Source organism: Prunus mume, linkage group LG1, assembly GCF_029339155.1.
Source record: "Prunus mume cultivar Tortuosa linkage group LG1, ASM2933915v1, whole genome shotgun sequence".
NCBI lineage: Eukaryota > Viridiplantae > Streptophyta > Magnoliopsida > Rosales > Rosaceae > Prunus > Prunus mume.
The window spans coordinates 8841123-8858034 of NC_142698.1; the positions used below are offsets into that span (position 1 = coordinate 8841123).

A 16912-nucleotide genomic window follows, 5' to 3' on the forward strand; every position below is an offset into this window, starting at 1 on the left:
GCAATGGCAGGCATGGATTATGCAGAATCTCGCATTGAGCTTGAAGAGTTGGAGTATTGCGGCTGGGAACAGCCGCCGCCATATCTGGTAGCTGAGCAAACTTTGGGCATTGACATTGTGGCCAACCAAGAACAGATGAAGGAAAGGATGCGCAAATGGGCAAAGGCGGTTGCTTCCATGAATGAGACTCTATTATTTCCCCCCAAATCAACAAGTGTGTTCAGAGATAATGTGTAAATTGTAATAATATTATACCAAGTCCAGTGTCTATCAATCTAACTTGTTCGGACCTTCTATATCTCATTTTCGTTATATCCTCTACATTTTTTAATTATTTTTTTTCTATTTTTTTAACAAATGTTAAGATATTTATAAGAAATTTTCACAACGTGGGCCAAATACACCTCCAACAAGACTAACCACAACTAACTAGGTATTGAATTATCACAAATACATATCTTCCTTACAATCCATGTGAGTCGAACCTGAGGCATTCTTCAACTAAGAGAGGACAAATATGACTAATCAAAGGTTAGTTGATATTGCAAATAAGCATAGCAAAGTTGGCTAAAGTGAATGTGCTCCCACTCTGCACCCAAGCTCAAATCCCCCTCTCCATAGCTTAGATTAGTTTAAATTAAATCATCGGTTGTATAAAAAAAAACAAAAAAATCTAGTTGATAAAACGCCAACACCACATCTGGTGCTAGTCGAGCAAAGTTAAGTTGCATATTCAATCGAGATCTAGGCATTGACATTGGTGAAAAAACATGAACAATACAGATGAAAGCTAAGATGCGAAAAGGGGGCAAGGGCTTTTGTTTCCATGAATAATACTGTGTAATCTTTCACCCTGTAATGAAAACATGTATTCAGATGATGTGTAATACGTTATATTGAGTTTTTGGATTTAAAAAGCCCCAATAAGTTGATGGTTTCAACTTTGTCCATACAATCATGGATGACTGCTTGTAACACATGACTCCCTTTCCATGTATATATCATGACAAAATAGCTTAATTAATTGTTTCTTTTTTTATCCCCTTTAATTTAGTTTCCCATGTTTTGGTTGAACTGCTAATGTGGTTTTCAAGTTTTGGTTTTTTATTTTATTTATTTATTTATTTATTACTGGTGATTGCTAAATACTAATGTTTGGGACTAAGTGGATAGTTGCTCCATTGCTAAATTCTAATGTTGGGCCGTGCAAAACTTAATCATTGGAATGTGGGGTTTCAGAAATTACTCAAATAATAAAGCGTAGTGTAAAATGAAAATATTTTCCTAAGGTGATAGAAGACAATTTCAAGGTTCACCCAGTGCCTAGAACTGAGTTGCCATATGTTCAAGTGCAAGTTTTACCCAAGTAGTTAAAGACTTGACATCCAGCGTCCAGTTGTTACTGGATTTCTTGAGAGCTTCAGGCATTATTGAGTTACATGATGACAAGGTGGGGATGCATTATGAATGGAAGGAATGGATACAATTGCTGGTCAGATTAGCCAGATCTAAACTCTGCTTCATGAATGGATGGAATGGATACAATCATGGGTCAGCTTAGACAAATCTTCTTGAGCCGAAAATTAGGTTTCCCCACCCTAAACGCAGTGATGTGCTCCTATTTCATGGTTTCCGTCAACAACCCACTAGAATTCTCTCACACATTATTCTTAGCTAGAATAATTCACAAAATGACTGCGTTGACTTTTTTTTTTCTTTTTTTTTTTCAATGTACGTTAACTGTTTTTTTCCCTCAATCTTCTTCTATTGAAGGATGGCTCAAATAATTCTTAGTTTTTCATTTCTTTCTATTAAATGAAAATATGTTTCATGTGGCAGATGAAAGATCCCGTTAATTGTTAATCCATCATCTAATTTTTCATGTTCTTTATGAGTTAATCATACAAATATATTTAAGACATTATGAAACAATAATGTCAGTTGCTGATGAATTCAAAAAAGACAATTCTGCCAATAAAAGGAAAAAGAAAAGGGAAAAAAAGAGGAAAAGAAACTGACACTAGCAGGCATGCAACAAACAATAACCTTAAATCGAGTCTGCCAATAAAAGGAAAAAGAAAAGGGAAAAAAAAAAATTAAAAAGGCTAGGTAGCAAATTTTTTTTTTGACAAATAACGTCGATGAAGCTTTGGCAAATAGTAGGCATTAACCTTGAAGAGTTGGGGATGTAGGCATTGACATTGGTGAGAAAAACACGGACGATATTCCCAATTAACTTTAATAAAAAAATGACCGTTCTAGTCAACACAGAACCAAAAAGGCGAACATCATCTAGTCCAAATTTTGTTACCAATTTTCTTTTGAGTAAACATCTTGTCCTAATTATGCAATTTATGTCTAATTATTTTTTGTAGCTTATTGTATGTTATGATTTATTTATTTTTCCAAGAATGTTATGAGTTGTAATAATGTCAAATTATGAATATTGTAATTTATAATTCCAACAAGAATTCTAATGATTTATGATCAATAATATAAAAAACAAATGTAATTAGATGGATTTAATGTGTTTTCTATTAATCTTATAGCTATTTAAGGTTCACCACTCGTGACGATAATTCCAACGAAAAACAGATAAATGCCATGAACAAGTTTGTAATCTTTCCACCCTAAAATCAAGATATGTTTTCAGATAACGTGTAATACATTATAAATTGAAGTTTTAAACCAGTGGTTTTTGTCCATACAAACATGGATGATGTGATTCTTCTTGAAACACATGACTTCCTTTCCATGTATATACCATGGTAAAACAAAATAGTATTATATGCATGACTAGATGATATATAAGATTTGTTAGCTTAATTGTTGCTGTTTTGGGCCCCCTCCTCCCTAATTTACTTTCCATGTTTCGGCTCAACTGCGCCAAAGTGCAGGTAACATTAGTGAAGGGCTGGAATTAAAAGAACTTAATTGTTGGAATGTGGGGTCTCGGAAATTACTCAAATAAAAGAACAGCAATGTTTAATGAAAATATTTTACTCATCGGATGAAAGATGCGTTTCAACCTCGCTAACCAATGTCCAAGGCCGATTTTATATATCTTCAATATTATTGAAGTACTGGATGCCAAAGTTATGGAATTCCTTGACAGTTTTAAGTATTTGTTGAATTATTGCATGACAAAGTTATGAATGGATGAAACGGATACAATTGATGTTCAGCTTGTTGCTAATTTAGTCTTGTTATTGTCCAGTTGCTCCTAGCTAAAATAGCCAAATCCAAATTATGTGCGTATCTAGGGTTGTTCCACCAAGTCGACTAGACAATCACAACTTTCTAATGGGGATGTTACCCAAACTGACCATTGAAGTCAAATTAGACCACCCTGACCATCAAAGTTGTTTAATCAAAATCAACCAAGATCCAGTTGAAAAGTGCACTTAATTTGAGGGGTCTGTTAAAGCAACAAATAGAGTCGATGCTCAGACCATGGCTTGAATTTTGCAATTTTGTACCCTAATCCTATTAACATTTATCTTATCATTCCATCTTCTGTTCACGAATTTCTATCATTCCATCTTCTGTTCACGAATTTCTTTTTGTCGTAAACCCGCTAAGCCAGCGACCGCATAACCATGCCGCATTTTGTTTCTATTCCTATATGTCTAGGTGCCCACAATTGTTGCTTCGCAATGATTAAATGAAAATATGTTTCATGTGGCTGGTGATGTCTAGTTAATTTCTCATCTAATTTTAAAAATACGAAAAACTATCATCCCAACTGGAGTCACCAAATATAATGAAACACAAGCAAAACTTCAGCCAATTCGAATGAAACCCATGTTACATGGCGCTACAAAGTGATCAACAAGCCTATGCACTTTCCTCCTTTTTTTTCAATGGAGCACAAGTGAAGAATAGATAATATAAGTGATAGTATAGTTTTTTTGCAATGGGCTTATAGTGGTTAAGAAGCATTCATCCATGTACCCAAAGTCCTACATTCGATTCCCTCCCCAATATCTCTTGTATCAAAAAAAACAAACAAAAGAAAAAGTGTGGACAAATTAAGGAAAATTAAAAAGATAGTAAAGCTTGATGTTCCAAGGCACCCCTAAACCTCTTCTCCCTATCTCCTGTCATATAAAGTAAAACTTATAACCATTCCTGCCTTAGGACAAGAATCGTCAAATAAAAAAGGAATAACTCAAAAGATGTTCCCCTCAGCACGCATGCCAAAGGTAGAAGGTTAAATATCTGAACAGGCCTGTTAATTGGAGGGATTGCAAAAGTACAATACGGATGCAGGGGCACCAAATGCCATGACATTTTCAGCTTTGGTGAAAAAGTGAACCAAATCCTTCTCATGGAAATGCATCCACACCTACCCAGTGAAACTCATTAAACTAATCACATGTATATCATTTCACATCTCCCAATTGACAAAAGCTTTTTATGAAACTTGTTAAATCAAATCTTGTGTCATCACCACATTTGGGTAGAATCCATTGCACACTAACCACCATACTATATGTTTCGTAAATCAAAATGTAGTAATGAGAGAGAAAGAGAGAGTAGTTGAAGTCGCATGAAACCTGTGAGCTGTTTCTGCACAAAGGGGTTGGTACCACATATGAACACCATTCGACCAGACTTCCTAGAGTAAGGATCAGCTGTATATACGTATATAATCTCATACTGAAAATTCTTTGATGTGCTAACAATTTTTAAGGGCCTCGACACACACATACACACACACACACAGGTGAAGCCATGTCAGTGGAAGCTTTGGCGATGGCAGGTGTAGACTATAACATGTGTTATATCAACCTTAAAGAGATGGATGGTAGAGACACGGACAATGCACCACAGTATCTTCTAGCCGAGAAAAAACCAAAGGATGAATGAAAGTGAAATGAACGAGAAGAAAGAGTTGATGGTAGAAAAACCACCACAGGTAAAGGAAAATTTGAAAGCATGGGCTACAGTTCCCCACTTTCATGCCGTGGTTATACAAGATTGCCGGGAAGCCATCTAATGAAGTTGAGCATCAGCACTCTTGCGAGACGTTTTGCAAAGTACATCTAATTAGACATCGATTTCAGATTGAGCATGTTCTATGTACAGATCTCAAGTGGATTTTTACCACTGAAATATTCTAGTTCTAGTTTTCTCACCACACCACAAATAGAGCTAGCTGTTTGTATTGATGACTGCAACTGAACCTGATTTATTTAAAGGCTTTATCCATAAAGAAAATTAGAAATCGTACACAAATTTTCTGTGCTTAGAATAACACTCTAATCAGACAGGTACCATGAACACACCTGTGTATGTTAATGTTTTGTACCTAATCATGAACGGAAAAGAAGGATGCAGACTGAAGCTGTCACTGATAACCAACATAGTGGAAAATAAGAAAAGTATTTTTTATATTCCCCTGGCTTTCCCTTTAAGAGCACTTCCACCCACAAGGGCTAAGTCTAAGCCAAGGGCAAGCAAGGGCTGCCACTATTCACGAGAATAGTGTCAGCCTTTGCATTTGTGGTTCCACCCATGAGAGCTAAGTCTAGGGCAAGTCTAAGGCAAATACTATTCATATGAGATATGAGGAGATGAATTTGTATATAGTTTTTGGTGTGGGAAGTAAAGAATATGCCTAGGTATTTATTTAAAAAAATTCTGGAATTTTTGGTATTTTTTTTCCTTTTTTCATTTTTTTGGGTTGCTGACGTCATTATGACGTCAGCATTGCATCAGTTTGCCCTGGCAGCAGCTCGGGCTGAATTTGCCCGTGGACTTGCCTGGGCTCGTGGGACCCAGCTCTTGCCAGGGCTGGCCCTTGCGCGCTGGAGCTGCTTCCTTCCCCCCTGGGCTGCCTTTTGCCCGGTTTTGAAGCAAGGGTGGACTTGCTCTAAGATAAATATTAAAATCAGAACAATGTTGATTACACAATCTGCAAGGTTTGTATTCCATGGCTTGGCCACACTTACAAAAACTTGTATCCACAAGATATACAAATTAACAGTTACAAAATCAAGTAGGGAAAAAAGGGCTTGCAGCAAAAGCATCACAACAGAAAATAAAAATCATGATATTATGATTTTTGGAATACAGATATGCTCCATACCGGGTTTAACCAAGCTAACCTACCAAAAAGGATATGACATGCTGAAGGTGAGAAAACAAGTATAAAATTATTTATTACCTCATCGCCCACCTGATAACTCAATAGCATCCTGGTTATAAACGGAATCTTCTCCCCAGTCAAATCTCCTCTGTAGTCTTTCATACTCTTGCCTGCGAGTAACCTCAACATTCTGCCATTCTTCCCACCGTTCAGCCAGACCCTCTCCTTCTAGCATCCGTACCACCTCTGACATTAATGGGCGATCTTCAGGGGATCCTTGTGTACAAAGAAGTGCAACTTTGATCATCATTTCTACTTCTTGGATGTTGAAACTATCATTCAGATTGTTATCTACAATAGCATCCAGCCTTTTTTCCCTTTCCAGCTTCTTGACCTTCAAGAGCATATAAAGAAAGAAGTTGCCACAGTGAGTACAAATTCATGCGAAAAATATGTATGCAGTTAAAAGGTCACCATGTGATGTAGGATAAAGGTGAATTGAGTATTTAGGTAATTTAGCGGAAGCGAAAACAATGGAAAACAGAAAATCAAACGAATAAGGATAGGTCTGGAATCACTCCAGGGGCTTCACACCAAGGATAGGTCTGGAATCACGTATGGCTTCACGCCAAGAATTCTCCAATCTCTGGAAAATAAGCTTTTCTCATAACTCAAATCTCTAAACTCTCTATAATGAATTACATAGAAGGGGTATTTATAGCAAACTAAAACCTAGAGAGGATAAAAAATCCCTTACTAAACAGAAATCCTAATCCACAAAGGAACCAATCCAAATAAACTAGTAAACTTAAATCAAATCCTACTAAAATCTGGAAATCTAGAGAACCTAGGAAACTAACAAATAAATTAGGAAACTAATCAATAATTTCCTCTTCCATCTCTTTCGCTCCTAAACCCTAATGGGTTTAACAAAGACGTCCTCATCACCATGTTTTCATCCTCAAGAGTGACATTATTTAGTGTAGAGGATAGGTTCTGCACAACTTTCCATATCGAACCTACTACTTAGAATTGGCAACAGTCTTTGACCACACAATATAACTACAAACCCATTTCAGAAGAACTCCCACATCTGTGAGCATGCAAAGTTCCCAATATCATTAAAACAAATTGCAAGAATGTCATTTGCTTAATTTATCTTAACATGCATGAAGACAAATGTCATGAGCAGGTGAATTTTATTTTGCAACATGGAATTATGTGCTGTGAAAGGAACAAGAACTGGCATCCCTAATGACTTAGGGTAATATTTTATTTATTTTCTCATGCTGATACGCCAAATCTTTAGAACTTAGAAAATGATACAGCTAGGTTCATCAATAATGTAATAGATACGCACATACATCTATTCATGCACATATTCTTAAACCAACCATTACTCATAAGGTAGGTAATTCATAAACCACTTCCATACAATTATATTTCTTTATTGCAACAGATCACGTATAAACATCTAATGGTCAATCAAATATGCATCCATCAAATATGTACCAAGTATCAGTTAAATTTCCAAACCTAGAAATTATATCTCGAAATTCTTGGATAACAATAAGGTAAGCAATAACCAACAATATCAGTGTCCAAAATGAAGACATCACTACCGCCCTTGTATAAGTTTATTGCTCCAGTTGAAGATATGGTATTTAGAGGAATGTCTGTTCAACTTATATCTTCAACCTCAACATTTGCATATAAATGCACACTTGGAGCAGGTAGGGAGAGAGGGAGTGGGACAGAGAAAAAGATATGCAAACGCCGAACAAGTTTAACTTACATGGTCAAGCAACAAAACATCATCTTCTTCTTCCAAGCGTGAAAAATCAATTGCCCGCTGTCCTGTTACAAGTTCTAAGAGCATAATCCCATAGCCAAAAACGTCTGTCCTTTCTGATGACTTCCCAGTGGACAAGTATTCAGGTGCTATGTGGCCCATTGTGCCACGAACTTGAGTTGTCACGTTTGTCTTTCTAACATCCACCAACTTTGCCAAGCCGAAGTCACCAACGACTGCTTCAAAATCTTCATCAAGTAGTACATTAGCAGCCTTAACATCTCGATGAATGATCTTAGGATTACAATGTTCATGTAGGTACTCTAGCCCACGGGCCGTGCCTAAAGCCACCTGCTTTCTTGTGGGCCAGTCCAAAACAGGCTCCCCAGGTTTAATCTCTGAAAAAAAAAATTCAAAGCCTGGTAATATCATTGCAAGGCTAGTAATAATGGTGAATAACTCCAATTGACACAAACATTATAGTCCAATTTGTGATCTTATAATGACTTCAAATGCAACTACTAAAACATAGATCAACTTAACCCTTCTCTTTACTATATTAATCAAGTGGAGAAGGTCTTATGACGAACTCATAAAAACCATGAATTCCCCTCCTACAGTGACTTTGCCATTTATCATACGTAGAAAGGAAAAACAAAGGGAACGAGAGTGTAAAGACATAATTTTACCTATATATCCTAGGTAATATAAATTTATAAGTCAACACAAGGAGATAGTTACCAGAATAACCATTCACACAATACAGATTTTACGTATAATAACCCAAAGTGGTAGGAAAAGTCCAAGTAATTGGAGATATGGCATTGTATGCATGTATGCACCACATGTGCGTGCACATATCTGGAGAAACCATAAAATGCATGTATCCAAATTGTCACAATGTTACTCCCCAATTCCCCCAAAAATAAAAATAAAAGAAGCTACACCTAATCAACCTGAATTATAACACACATTGCAGCTGTAAATCACATAGGAATTGAAGGCACCATACCTCGTAACCGGTAGGCAACACTTAAATTCTGCATAAAGGGATACACCAAAAGGCGTTCTGTTGGAGTTGTACAAAATCCAATCAGTCGTAAGAGATTCCTGTGAACAGCTACACTTATCATTTCAACTTCACGCTGGAAAGCGGCTTCTCCCCCAGGACTCTCATAATCAGTGAGACGCTTAACAGCAACTTTTGTGTTGTCAGATAGCACTCCTTTATAGACTTTTCCAAAACCTCCCTGTCCTAGAACATTTTTCTCACTGAAGTTGTCCGTTGCTAGCTGCAATTCCCTCCATGAAAACCTTTTTAATTGACCAAATGCAATCCTTCGGTCAACTTCACCTGGGCCCAGCAGTTAAAAATGGTTTTAAAAGCAGAATCCAAAGGAAACTTTGCATGCAATGCATAATAAAAGTTCAATTGCAAATGTTCAAGAACATTAAATGATTTAAAGCATATTACAGACACGAAATATTTTTAAATCATATAAAAGATACAAATGGAAACTAAATATAATAGAGTAAGCATCCTTGACATCAACTCTGATGAAACTGATGAATTTCCTGCCCGTGGAAGGAGGATAAATCAGATAAGTTAAATTTAGACTCGCAACTTAGTTCTCAAATTCACTATCAATTTTACATATGAGAAACTAAGCTGGTAAAATGGGGCCCTCACCCCAGCCGTGCCTTAGGCCATTTTAGCTTTGAATGCCTACCATGATTAAACAAACAAAAAAAGGCTCACCAATCACTTTTAAAATCGTTCAACAATTTCATAACAGCATTATGATACAAATCAACATTCGTATTACTCATCTTAGGATCACTTTTGATATAATCACCTAACTTAATGTAAAAATCCTTCCACATGAGAATTTGATCAAAGATCAGGATTATTCAGGTCTTCTTTGGCCACTCCTTTTATGGGTATAGGAAGCCTCCCCTTAGAGCAAGTTTTCACCCACACTTCAAGCCTTGTATCCTACCCTGGAAACTCAGCTATCAATGTCATCTGGCCAGTTGCCCCAACTGGACTTCACCACTCTACTTCGGGCAAGAAGAGGAAGGGGTTCACCTGCTCGTTAGAGGGGGTTCAGCTACTGACCAATAGGTCAGGGGTTTAGCTACTGGTTTGTTTAAGCCAGGGGACAAGTTCTGACTATAGCAGTAACCTATCTCATATTGGGGAGAAGTGTACCGCCTGTGATCAAACTAGAAATTTCATAAGAGGAGATCTCGTAGCGTAGAAAAGAAAGGAGAAATTGTTGGCTCACCAAGGCCTTATAGACTGAAATGGTAACTATAAAAATTCCATTGATAAAAAATTCTAAAATATAAATTTTACATGACATGTGTCATTCTCTGTAATGATGAGCACCTTTTGGCTCTGATCAATTGACTAGACACTGCAATTATGAAAGCTTTACATGATACACTTCTCATTCTCTAATTAATTGTGGAAAAGTATATACCACAAAATGTTTTAAATGGTTTTTCCTTCCCTCATTCAGCGACTTCTGTAGTCAATGGAAGAAATTCAATCTTTCTTGTACTGATTACATAGTTTTTTTTTTTTGGGAATCATAGACTTAGTTTATGATCTGATTTATATGGGAATAAGGTTGTTATAGCATTCCCATGTTAATGACTAGTTTCCTACATTACTTTTTTGTTTTTTCACTTAAATTGTAATACTAAACACGATTTCAATTTACTGTTGCTTAGTTTCAAGGAAAACTATATGAGCATGATATCCAGGTGGAATATATTTAAATTCTGGTGTGTGAATCACAGGTTGACTTGGGGTGATTCCAAGGCACTTCAGTGTGATGCCGAAGGCTGGTGTGATGCCAAAAAAATTTCTAATTTCTCCACTGAAACCTTTGTGTAATGCCAAAGGGCGGAGTGAGTCCAGATCTCTTTATTTTTCCTATCATTTCCTATCCTACAGTGTATCTAACATTTTTTCCCTCAAATCTTTTTACTTACAACAGTCAGGAAGCCCTGACCACTTTATCTATTTGTGCAACAATCAAGATTTCCTCATGGTTTGGGATGCACAATGGCCCAAAACGGCTGAAATGGCACGGCCCATTAGGATCGTTCTTGAACAATTCAAAAACCACAACCCAAACAGCTAAACAATTGTAATAGAACTCAAATTTTATGGCACTGATTGGTATTAAATGATTCACCCAAAACTAGACTCGTACATATATTCATGGTTCTTTTATGGAACTACCAAGATGTTGAGACAAAGACCACCTCTCCCACCACCCTCAACCTGACCTAATGTGCAGAGGCATAAAATATGATGAACATGTTAATTTAAAGTAACTACCCTAAAGAAGAAATCCTCATGTAACTTCAGTCATGGTGTCATGAACAACCTAATTTCTTTAACATATAGGAAATCTTATTGATTCATCAGAAAATATGGCTGAATCACTTTAGTGTGCTGATTTCCCAAAATTTAAACCAAGGTTCCATTAATGGGTCAAAATTTAATCAGTTTTATAACTAGAAAGCAAGACATACCAGGAACATCCACAAAAATTTCACGCTTGTAGCCTTTGTGTCTACGCTTGCAGATAAAGTAGAGCAAGCCTCCAAAGAAAAGTAAACCAATAAGCCCTCCAACAACTCCAATTATAATTCCAAGCTTTGGCTTATTTGAAGAGCCTGTCAAGAGTGAGAAAACCTCATCAGTTGGCTCATTGAAAGAAAGGGTAACAGAACAGTTCAATTAACAGTATCATCATTTGACCATTAACCTGAATCATCAATATCAGATTCACAACGGTGGGAGAGATTTACACCACAGTTTAGGTTGTTTCCTGTAAAACTGCAACAAGCAACACAGATCAAATCATGCTGTAAAACATATGTTGAATATGTGACTCTGGACACAGAGAAAAGGGGAGAGAGAGAAAGCCATGCAGTCAGTTATTGTCAGGAACAGAAACGATAACATTGACAAGTTATTCATACTTGTATTTTGGGACACGAAATAATTGCTGGGGTATTTGACCACGGAGAGCATTGGAGGCAAGCTGACTGCAAAGACAGTTTGAAGTACAGGATCAAATACTGAAGAAATGGGCCTAAGTATAAAACTTCACACAGAGAACTTTCAGAATTCCAAAAGCTGGAGAACCAAATTAATTCATTTAGTATAACTTGAATGGACAAATTCTGATTTTTCATATCACATGTGCATTGTACAAGAAATGATAACATACAGATTAATCAATTTTGTAAGACTTGAAAATGACTCTGGGATATTCCCGCTCAGATTATTTTGATTCAGAGACCTGTTTGCATCATCAAAAAACCACTGTCAAAGACAAAATTAAGGATGACGCAGAGAGTCATTAGATATTAGTGGAAACTTAAAACAATGCTGATAAAACAACTTACAAGAAATGAAGCTCTCGCAGATTACCAAGGGAAGATGGTATTTCACCAGTTAAATTATTGTCATCTAAATTTAAGGTGGTCAAACTTATCAGACTTCCAAACTCTTTTGGTATCTCGCCAGTTATGCCATTTCCTTGCAATGCACTGCAAGATGAACGGGTCATATATATTAGAATCATACATATATGCATGCATACATGTCTACAGATATAAAGAATTAATTATTACCCTAGAAAAATAGTTTTCTGATGGTGTCAACAAATCTGTCTCTCTTGGGAATAAGAATTCATCTCAAAGTTCATCATCCTAAGCTAATATAGAAGACATGCATTACCAGTATGTACAGTACACAAGTGAAGTCCTATATCATGGTCTGACTCCTCTATGCAAAACATCCTAAGGAAATGCTTTGACTTATATGTAATGCATCAAAGGAAATGAGAGAATAATAAGAATCCATGATATAAAAGAAGTTGAGGGCATCATAAGGACAAGATCTGGAACATGGTATGAAATTGAACACATTTCCATGGAACAAGTTCAATAGAGACCTAGAACACATGGTGCAAGAGCGAATTGATTCAAGCAGAAGAAGTCAAAAGACAAAGACCAAAATTAACATGGATAGATTGAGATGGACGAAATATAATCTATCTTATTCTTTGGACCAAAATAGACAATTGATATGGTCATCAAAACTGTAACATAAAATATGCCTAAGGTAAGGAGCACATGTTCTAACCAAATTACCTGGAACAAGGATTTTTTTTGAACTCACCCTCAATTAGTTTGTAAGACGCTTAGTTGAGTTATCAAATATAGAAGGGAAAAAAAAAATTATATATATATATGTGTGTGTGTTACAAATCTTTACATTACCCATAAAGCATGTGATTTAGAATTGCTGAAACCTAAGCTAAAAAAACAAAATTTACTTAATAACTCGAGTAGAGAACCAATGTTGCTGTCAATGGATCCAATGATGCATTGATATTATTTCTTCGGTTGCCCTAAATTGCGTGAAACATAGTGTTAAAAGCAAAAAATTTATAGGTGAGCACAAAATAAAGGAGATTAGATTTCTTAAAAGACAATATCAAATTATAGATATTGAGTATCCATGAGCTTCGATAACAGTGCTTGTTATAGAAATGGCTCCAGAAGATTATACAGAAATTCGGATAAACAGCACTAGAATTCTCCTTACTCACAGTGTTTGAAGAGTTGTCAAGGCTCCTAATTTAGGGGACAAGATGCCAGAAAATCCAATATTTGACAATGTTCTGCCCAAAAAAAAAGGGACAAAACAAAGCATAATTAGTAATAAGGCAGTAATATATGCAAGTAAGATGAATTTCACATTGTCAAGGGATTTTTTGGAAATGCATCATGACATAAACAAGGGATGTCTTACACAGAAGTGACTTTATTGTTAGGGTCGCAATTCACATTGGACCAAGTGCATGGATTAACTTGGTTAATGTTCCAGTCCTTGAGCTGTTCGGGTGAACTATTCAATGAAGTCCTCAATGAATAGAGTGCCTCTCCTGAAACCAAAAAAATTTCATATATTCACCATCCAATCAAGCAAATGTTCCAACAGAAATGCACTACTTCTTTACATAAATACTGAAAAATAGAGTCAACAAATGAAAGTAAAAGATACATAACATATTCTACCATACAAAACCCTCAAGACAGTCCACTAACCCTCCGGATCATCTTTTTATAATTTCCCAGAGAGAGCAACAGAAGAGAGAGAGAGAGGCAGAGAGGAAAAAAGTTAAAATATTTTAATTGCATTGATGTCACCATATTGTAACATACATTGCAGTATACAATGCTAGACTCGTTTATATTAGTATTGGTTATGATGATGAGTAAACAACAATTGAAAAAATGGGAAGAAGTTGTGCATACACATAACTACAGAAACGTACCTTGTGAATCAGGCAATGCAAAAGAGCACAAGCAAGCCAATACCAAAACTGCAAAAATTAGCTCCATCCTCAACAGTATCCTTTTTGCTAGTTATGAATGCAATGAAATGCATGGTGATCAAGGAACGCTTGAATCAAACCCATATCTGTGAAAAAGAAAACAAATTACTTCATTCAGTCATAAGTATACATATAAATAGTAGAAACTAAAATAGATAACAAATTTGGGGCAAGCCTATGTTGAAGATCTTTTATCATTTGCCAATTGCCATCCTACCAAAGCAGTTCAGTCAGGAAACCGAAATGCAATTTAATGGATATCGATATGTGTACAATTTCTTGGCAGAGCCTCTTCGCACCGATCTTATACCATGCGTTGTTATTTGTCTATCCCTCAACATATCAAAAGTCAAAGGGAGGAATCAAACTCCCAACCTAGTTCAATGTTGGGACCTCAAATACAATATTTTCTGGTTATTTCATGAGCGGACTTTTTCTTAAGGACCAAATATTAGTATTACAATGGATTCCATTCTTGTGAACGAAAAAAGGGGTAATGTCATCCTGTAGCAGTTTTAAGTGCACAATTTGAGAGAGTTCATTTGTGATATGCTTCCGTCTCTCTTGGGATCTCCTTGTTTGGTTTACCACATCATGTTGGCTGTCCTCTTCTCAGTTATCATTCAAATATTGCAAGCAGTAGCAGAAATATTACTAATTCCAATCACACAAGGAAGAAACGACACAACAAAAAACCAAAAGAGGCCCAAAGCTTCAAAAAAAAAATTATGACAAACTACTCAGACCAGAAACAAACACAAAAATCAGAACCCACAAAATGATTCAAATCAATACATCAAAATGGGGGAAATAGTAGAAAAACAAATAAGCCCTTGCTCCATTCTGCAGTTTCGGATTCCAGAGAAAAAAAACAAATAAAAAACAAAAACCAAAAACAAAAAAACTTTTTTTCTTTTTCCCAGGTCCCAATTAAATGTTTCAAAATTCAAATTTTTATTATTTCCATTCTCATGACCCCAGCAACCAAACAAGGGTGAAAAAGATCCTACGACCATGTATGTAAATAACCAAAAACAAAAAGAAAGCAGCTGAAGAAGAAGAAGAGAAGCACCTTTAAAGAGGAATCAGGAAGCCATGGCAGAGCTTTGGAAGATAAAGTAAAGCCCAGAAGCTATTTAGCTGTTTCCCGTGTCCCAACTTGACTGGAAGAGTTGAAAGACCAGTGTTCACGGGCTTTGCCGAGCAGCAAATCTACAAAGAGTCAAAGAGGCTTCTCTCTTCTGTCTTCTGGCTTTTTTGCTTCTCTTTAAATTTCAATTTAATCAAAGCATTTTCTAATTTACCTTGGAGAAATAAATAAAACTCACAATAATTTATTGCTCCATTGTTGTTTCTGTAACGGTTCTAACTTCGCCAACTGGTAACGCAAGAAGAAAAATCCCACCACTCATCTGCCTCTCTCTCCTCCTCCTCTCGAGTAGTTGCCAGACAAATGGGCCTCTGTAACTGTTCAATGGGACCCGCTGACATGATAAGTCTTCTGTAAAGACCCATCATTTTTTATTTTTTATGGCGTGGAAGATTTATTTGTGACAATTATTTAGTTTGACTAGCAAATAAACAATTATTTTATTTAATAAATATCAAATAAAATATATTTTGCTTTCTTTTTCCACTCACTTGCAGTCAAAATGGAACTCCAGTCATTTCTTTTTCCTTTCCATTTGTGAAGCATTTCCAATGCTAAATAAAAAAAATTCCCTCAAATCTCTGTAAGAAGTCCCTCTTATCCTAGAAATATCATTTTATCATGTGTTCCCCCCAAAAACTGCATTCCCCTCATACTTTTTTTTCTTCAAATTTGAGGGATTCCCAAACATCAACTTGATTTTTAGATTTCAGGGAAATTTTTAGGAACTCAACAAATTTTTGGAACGCATACGCATTGATGTTTTTCTTTTCACCCAAATTTAGTTTTGAGGAACATATTTGGAGATGTTTTACGTCATACCTTGTTTTCGTTTTTAAATTTATTCTGTCACTTGCGCTAAAGCTATGAGTAAAAATGTCTTATACACGAAATCATCCCCATTTAGATGAAAGGATTCCAAATATGCGCATTCTTTGTGCAAATTTCCTCCTGGGAGAATATTTGCGGATGAATCTTCTCTCTCGAACATTCCTCTATTAGATTCCCTGCAAGACAAATGGCGGTCAATGGAGAACCACCGGTGTGGTGTGCCCAAGGACCCTTCGATGTCTAAGTCAGTAATATGATCTCGGTAGATGCATATAATACAGAAAGGATGGAGATATTTATCTACGGGAGAGATGTAGCTTGGGAATGGAGTAGATAAGAGAGGTGGCAATAGCCTGAGCTGGTCAGCCACGAGTATGAGAGCAGGGGAGAATTTCGGCTAGAGAGAGAGAGAGATAGAGTAATTTTAAGGTAAAAATATGATTGAGAGAGGAATTTCCAATTGAAATAGAAATTCGAGATTACCTTCCTTCTTTTCTCCTCCAGCTTAAATAGCCTTCCTTCCTTATAACTTCTTCTTTTCCATTTATGGAGGCAATGATTGAGAATCCTTTCCTGATTAATGGAGTTGAGGGAAGTTATGGAAGGAAATA

At 36.2% G+C, this 16912-nt stretch overlaps 1 protein-coding gene across 2 annotated transcripts; it reads right to left on the reverse strand.

Moving 5' to 3' along the window:
- Positions 1-5890: 5890 nt before the first annotated feature.
- Positions 5891-15785, reverse strand: LOC103333100 (leucine-rich repeat transmembrane protein kinase family protein). Of its 2 annotated transcripts, none has more exons than XM_008235895.2 (12): positions 15393-15785; positions 14261-14406; positions 13735-13867; positions 13532-13603; positions 12321-12464; positions 12143-12214; positions 11892-11957; positions 11675-11745; positions 11439-11582; positions 8899-9240; positions 7890-8284; positions 5891-6488 (listed from the first exon to the last, which is right to left on the reverse strand). In XM_008235895.2, the coding sequence occupies exons 2-12, from the start codon at positions 14325-14327 to the stop codon at positions 6174-6176; spliced, it is 1821 nt and encodes a 606-aa protein (XP_008234117.2). In that variant the 5' UTR covers positions 14328-14406; positions 15393-15785; the 3' UTR covers positions 5891-6173. The 2 variants fall into 2 exon arrangements, with proteins under 2 accessions (XP_008234117.2, XP_088900118.1); XM_089043992.1 differs by having other exon boundaries at positions 13735-13864; positions 15393-15752.
- Positions 15786-16912: the final 1127 nt, after the last annotated feature.

What these genes read in the sequence shown, in the direction of transcription:
- LOC103333100 (XM_008235895.2), bottom strand. Translation starts at nt 14,327, where the DNA reads ATGGAGCTAATTTTTGCAGTTTTGGTATTGGCTTGCTTGTGCTCTTTT. An exon ending in TGCATTGCCTGATTCACAAG is followed by an intron (nt 13,868 to 14,260) that starts GTACGTTTCTGT and finishes TTTTGGTTTCAG; the next exon opens with GAGAGGCACTCTATTCATTG. An exon ending in TTTCGTGTCCCAAAATACAA is followed by an intron (nt 11,746 to 11,891) that starts GTATGAATAACT and finishes TGCTTGTTGCAG; the next exon opens with TTTTACAGGAAACAACCTAA.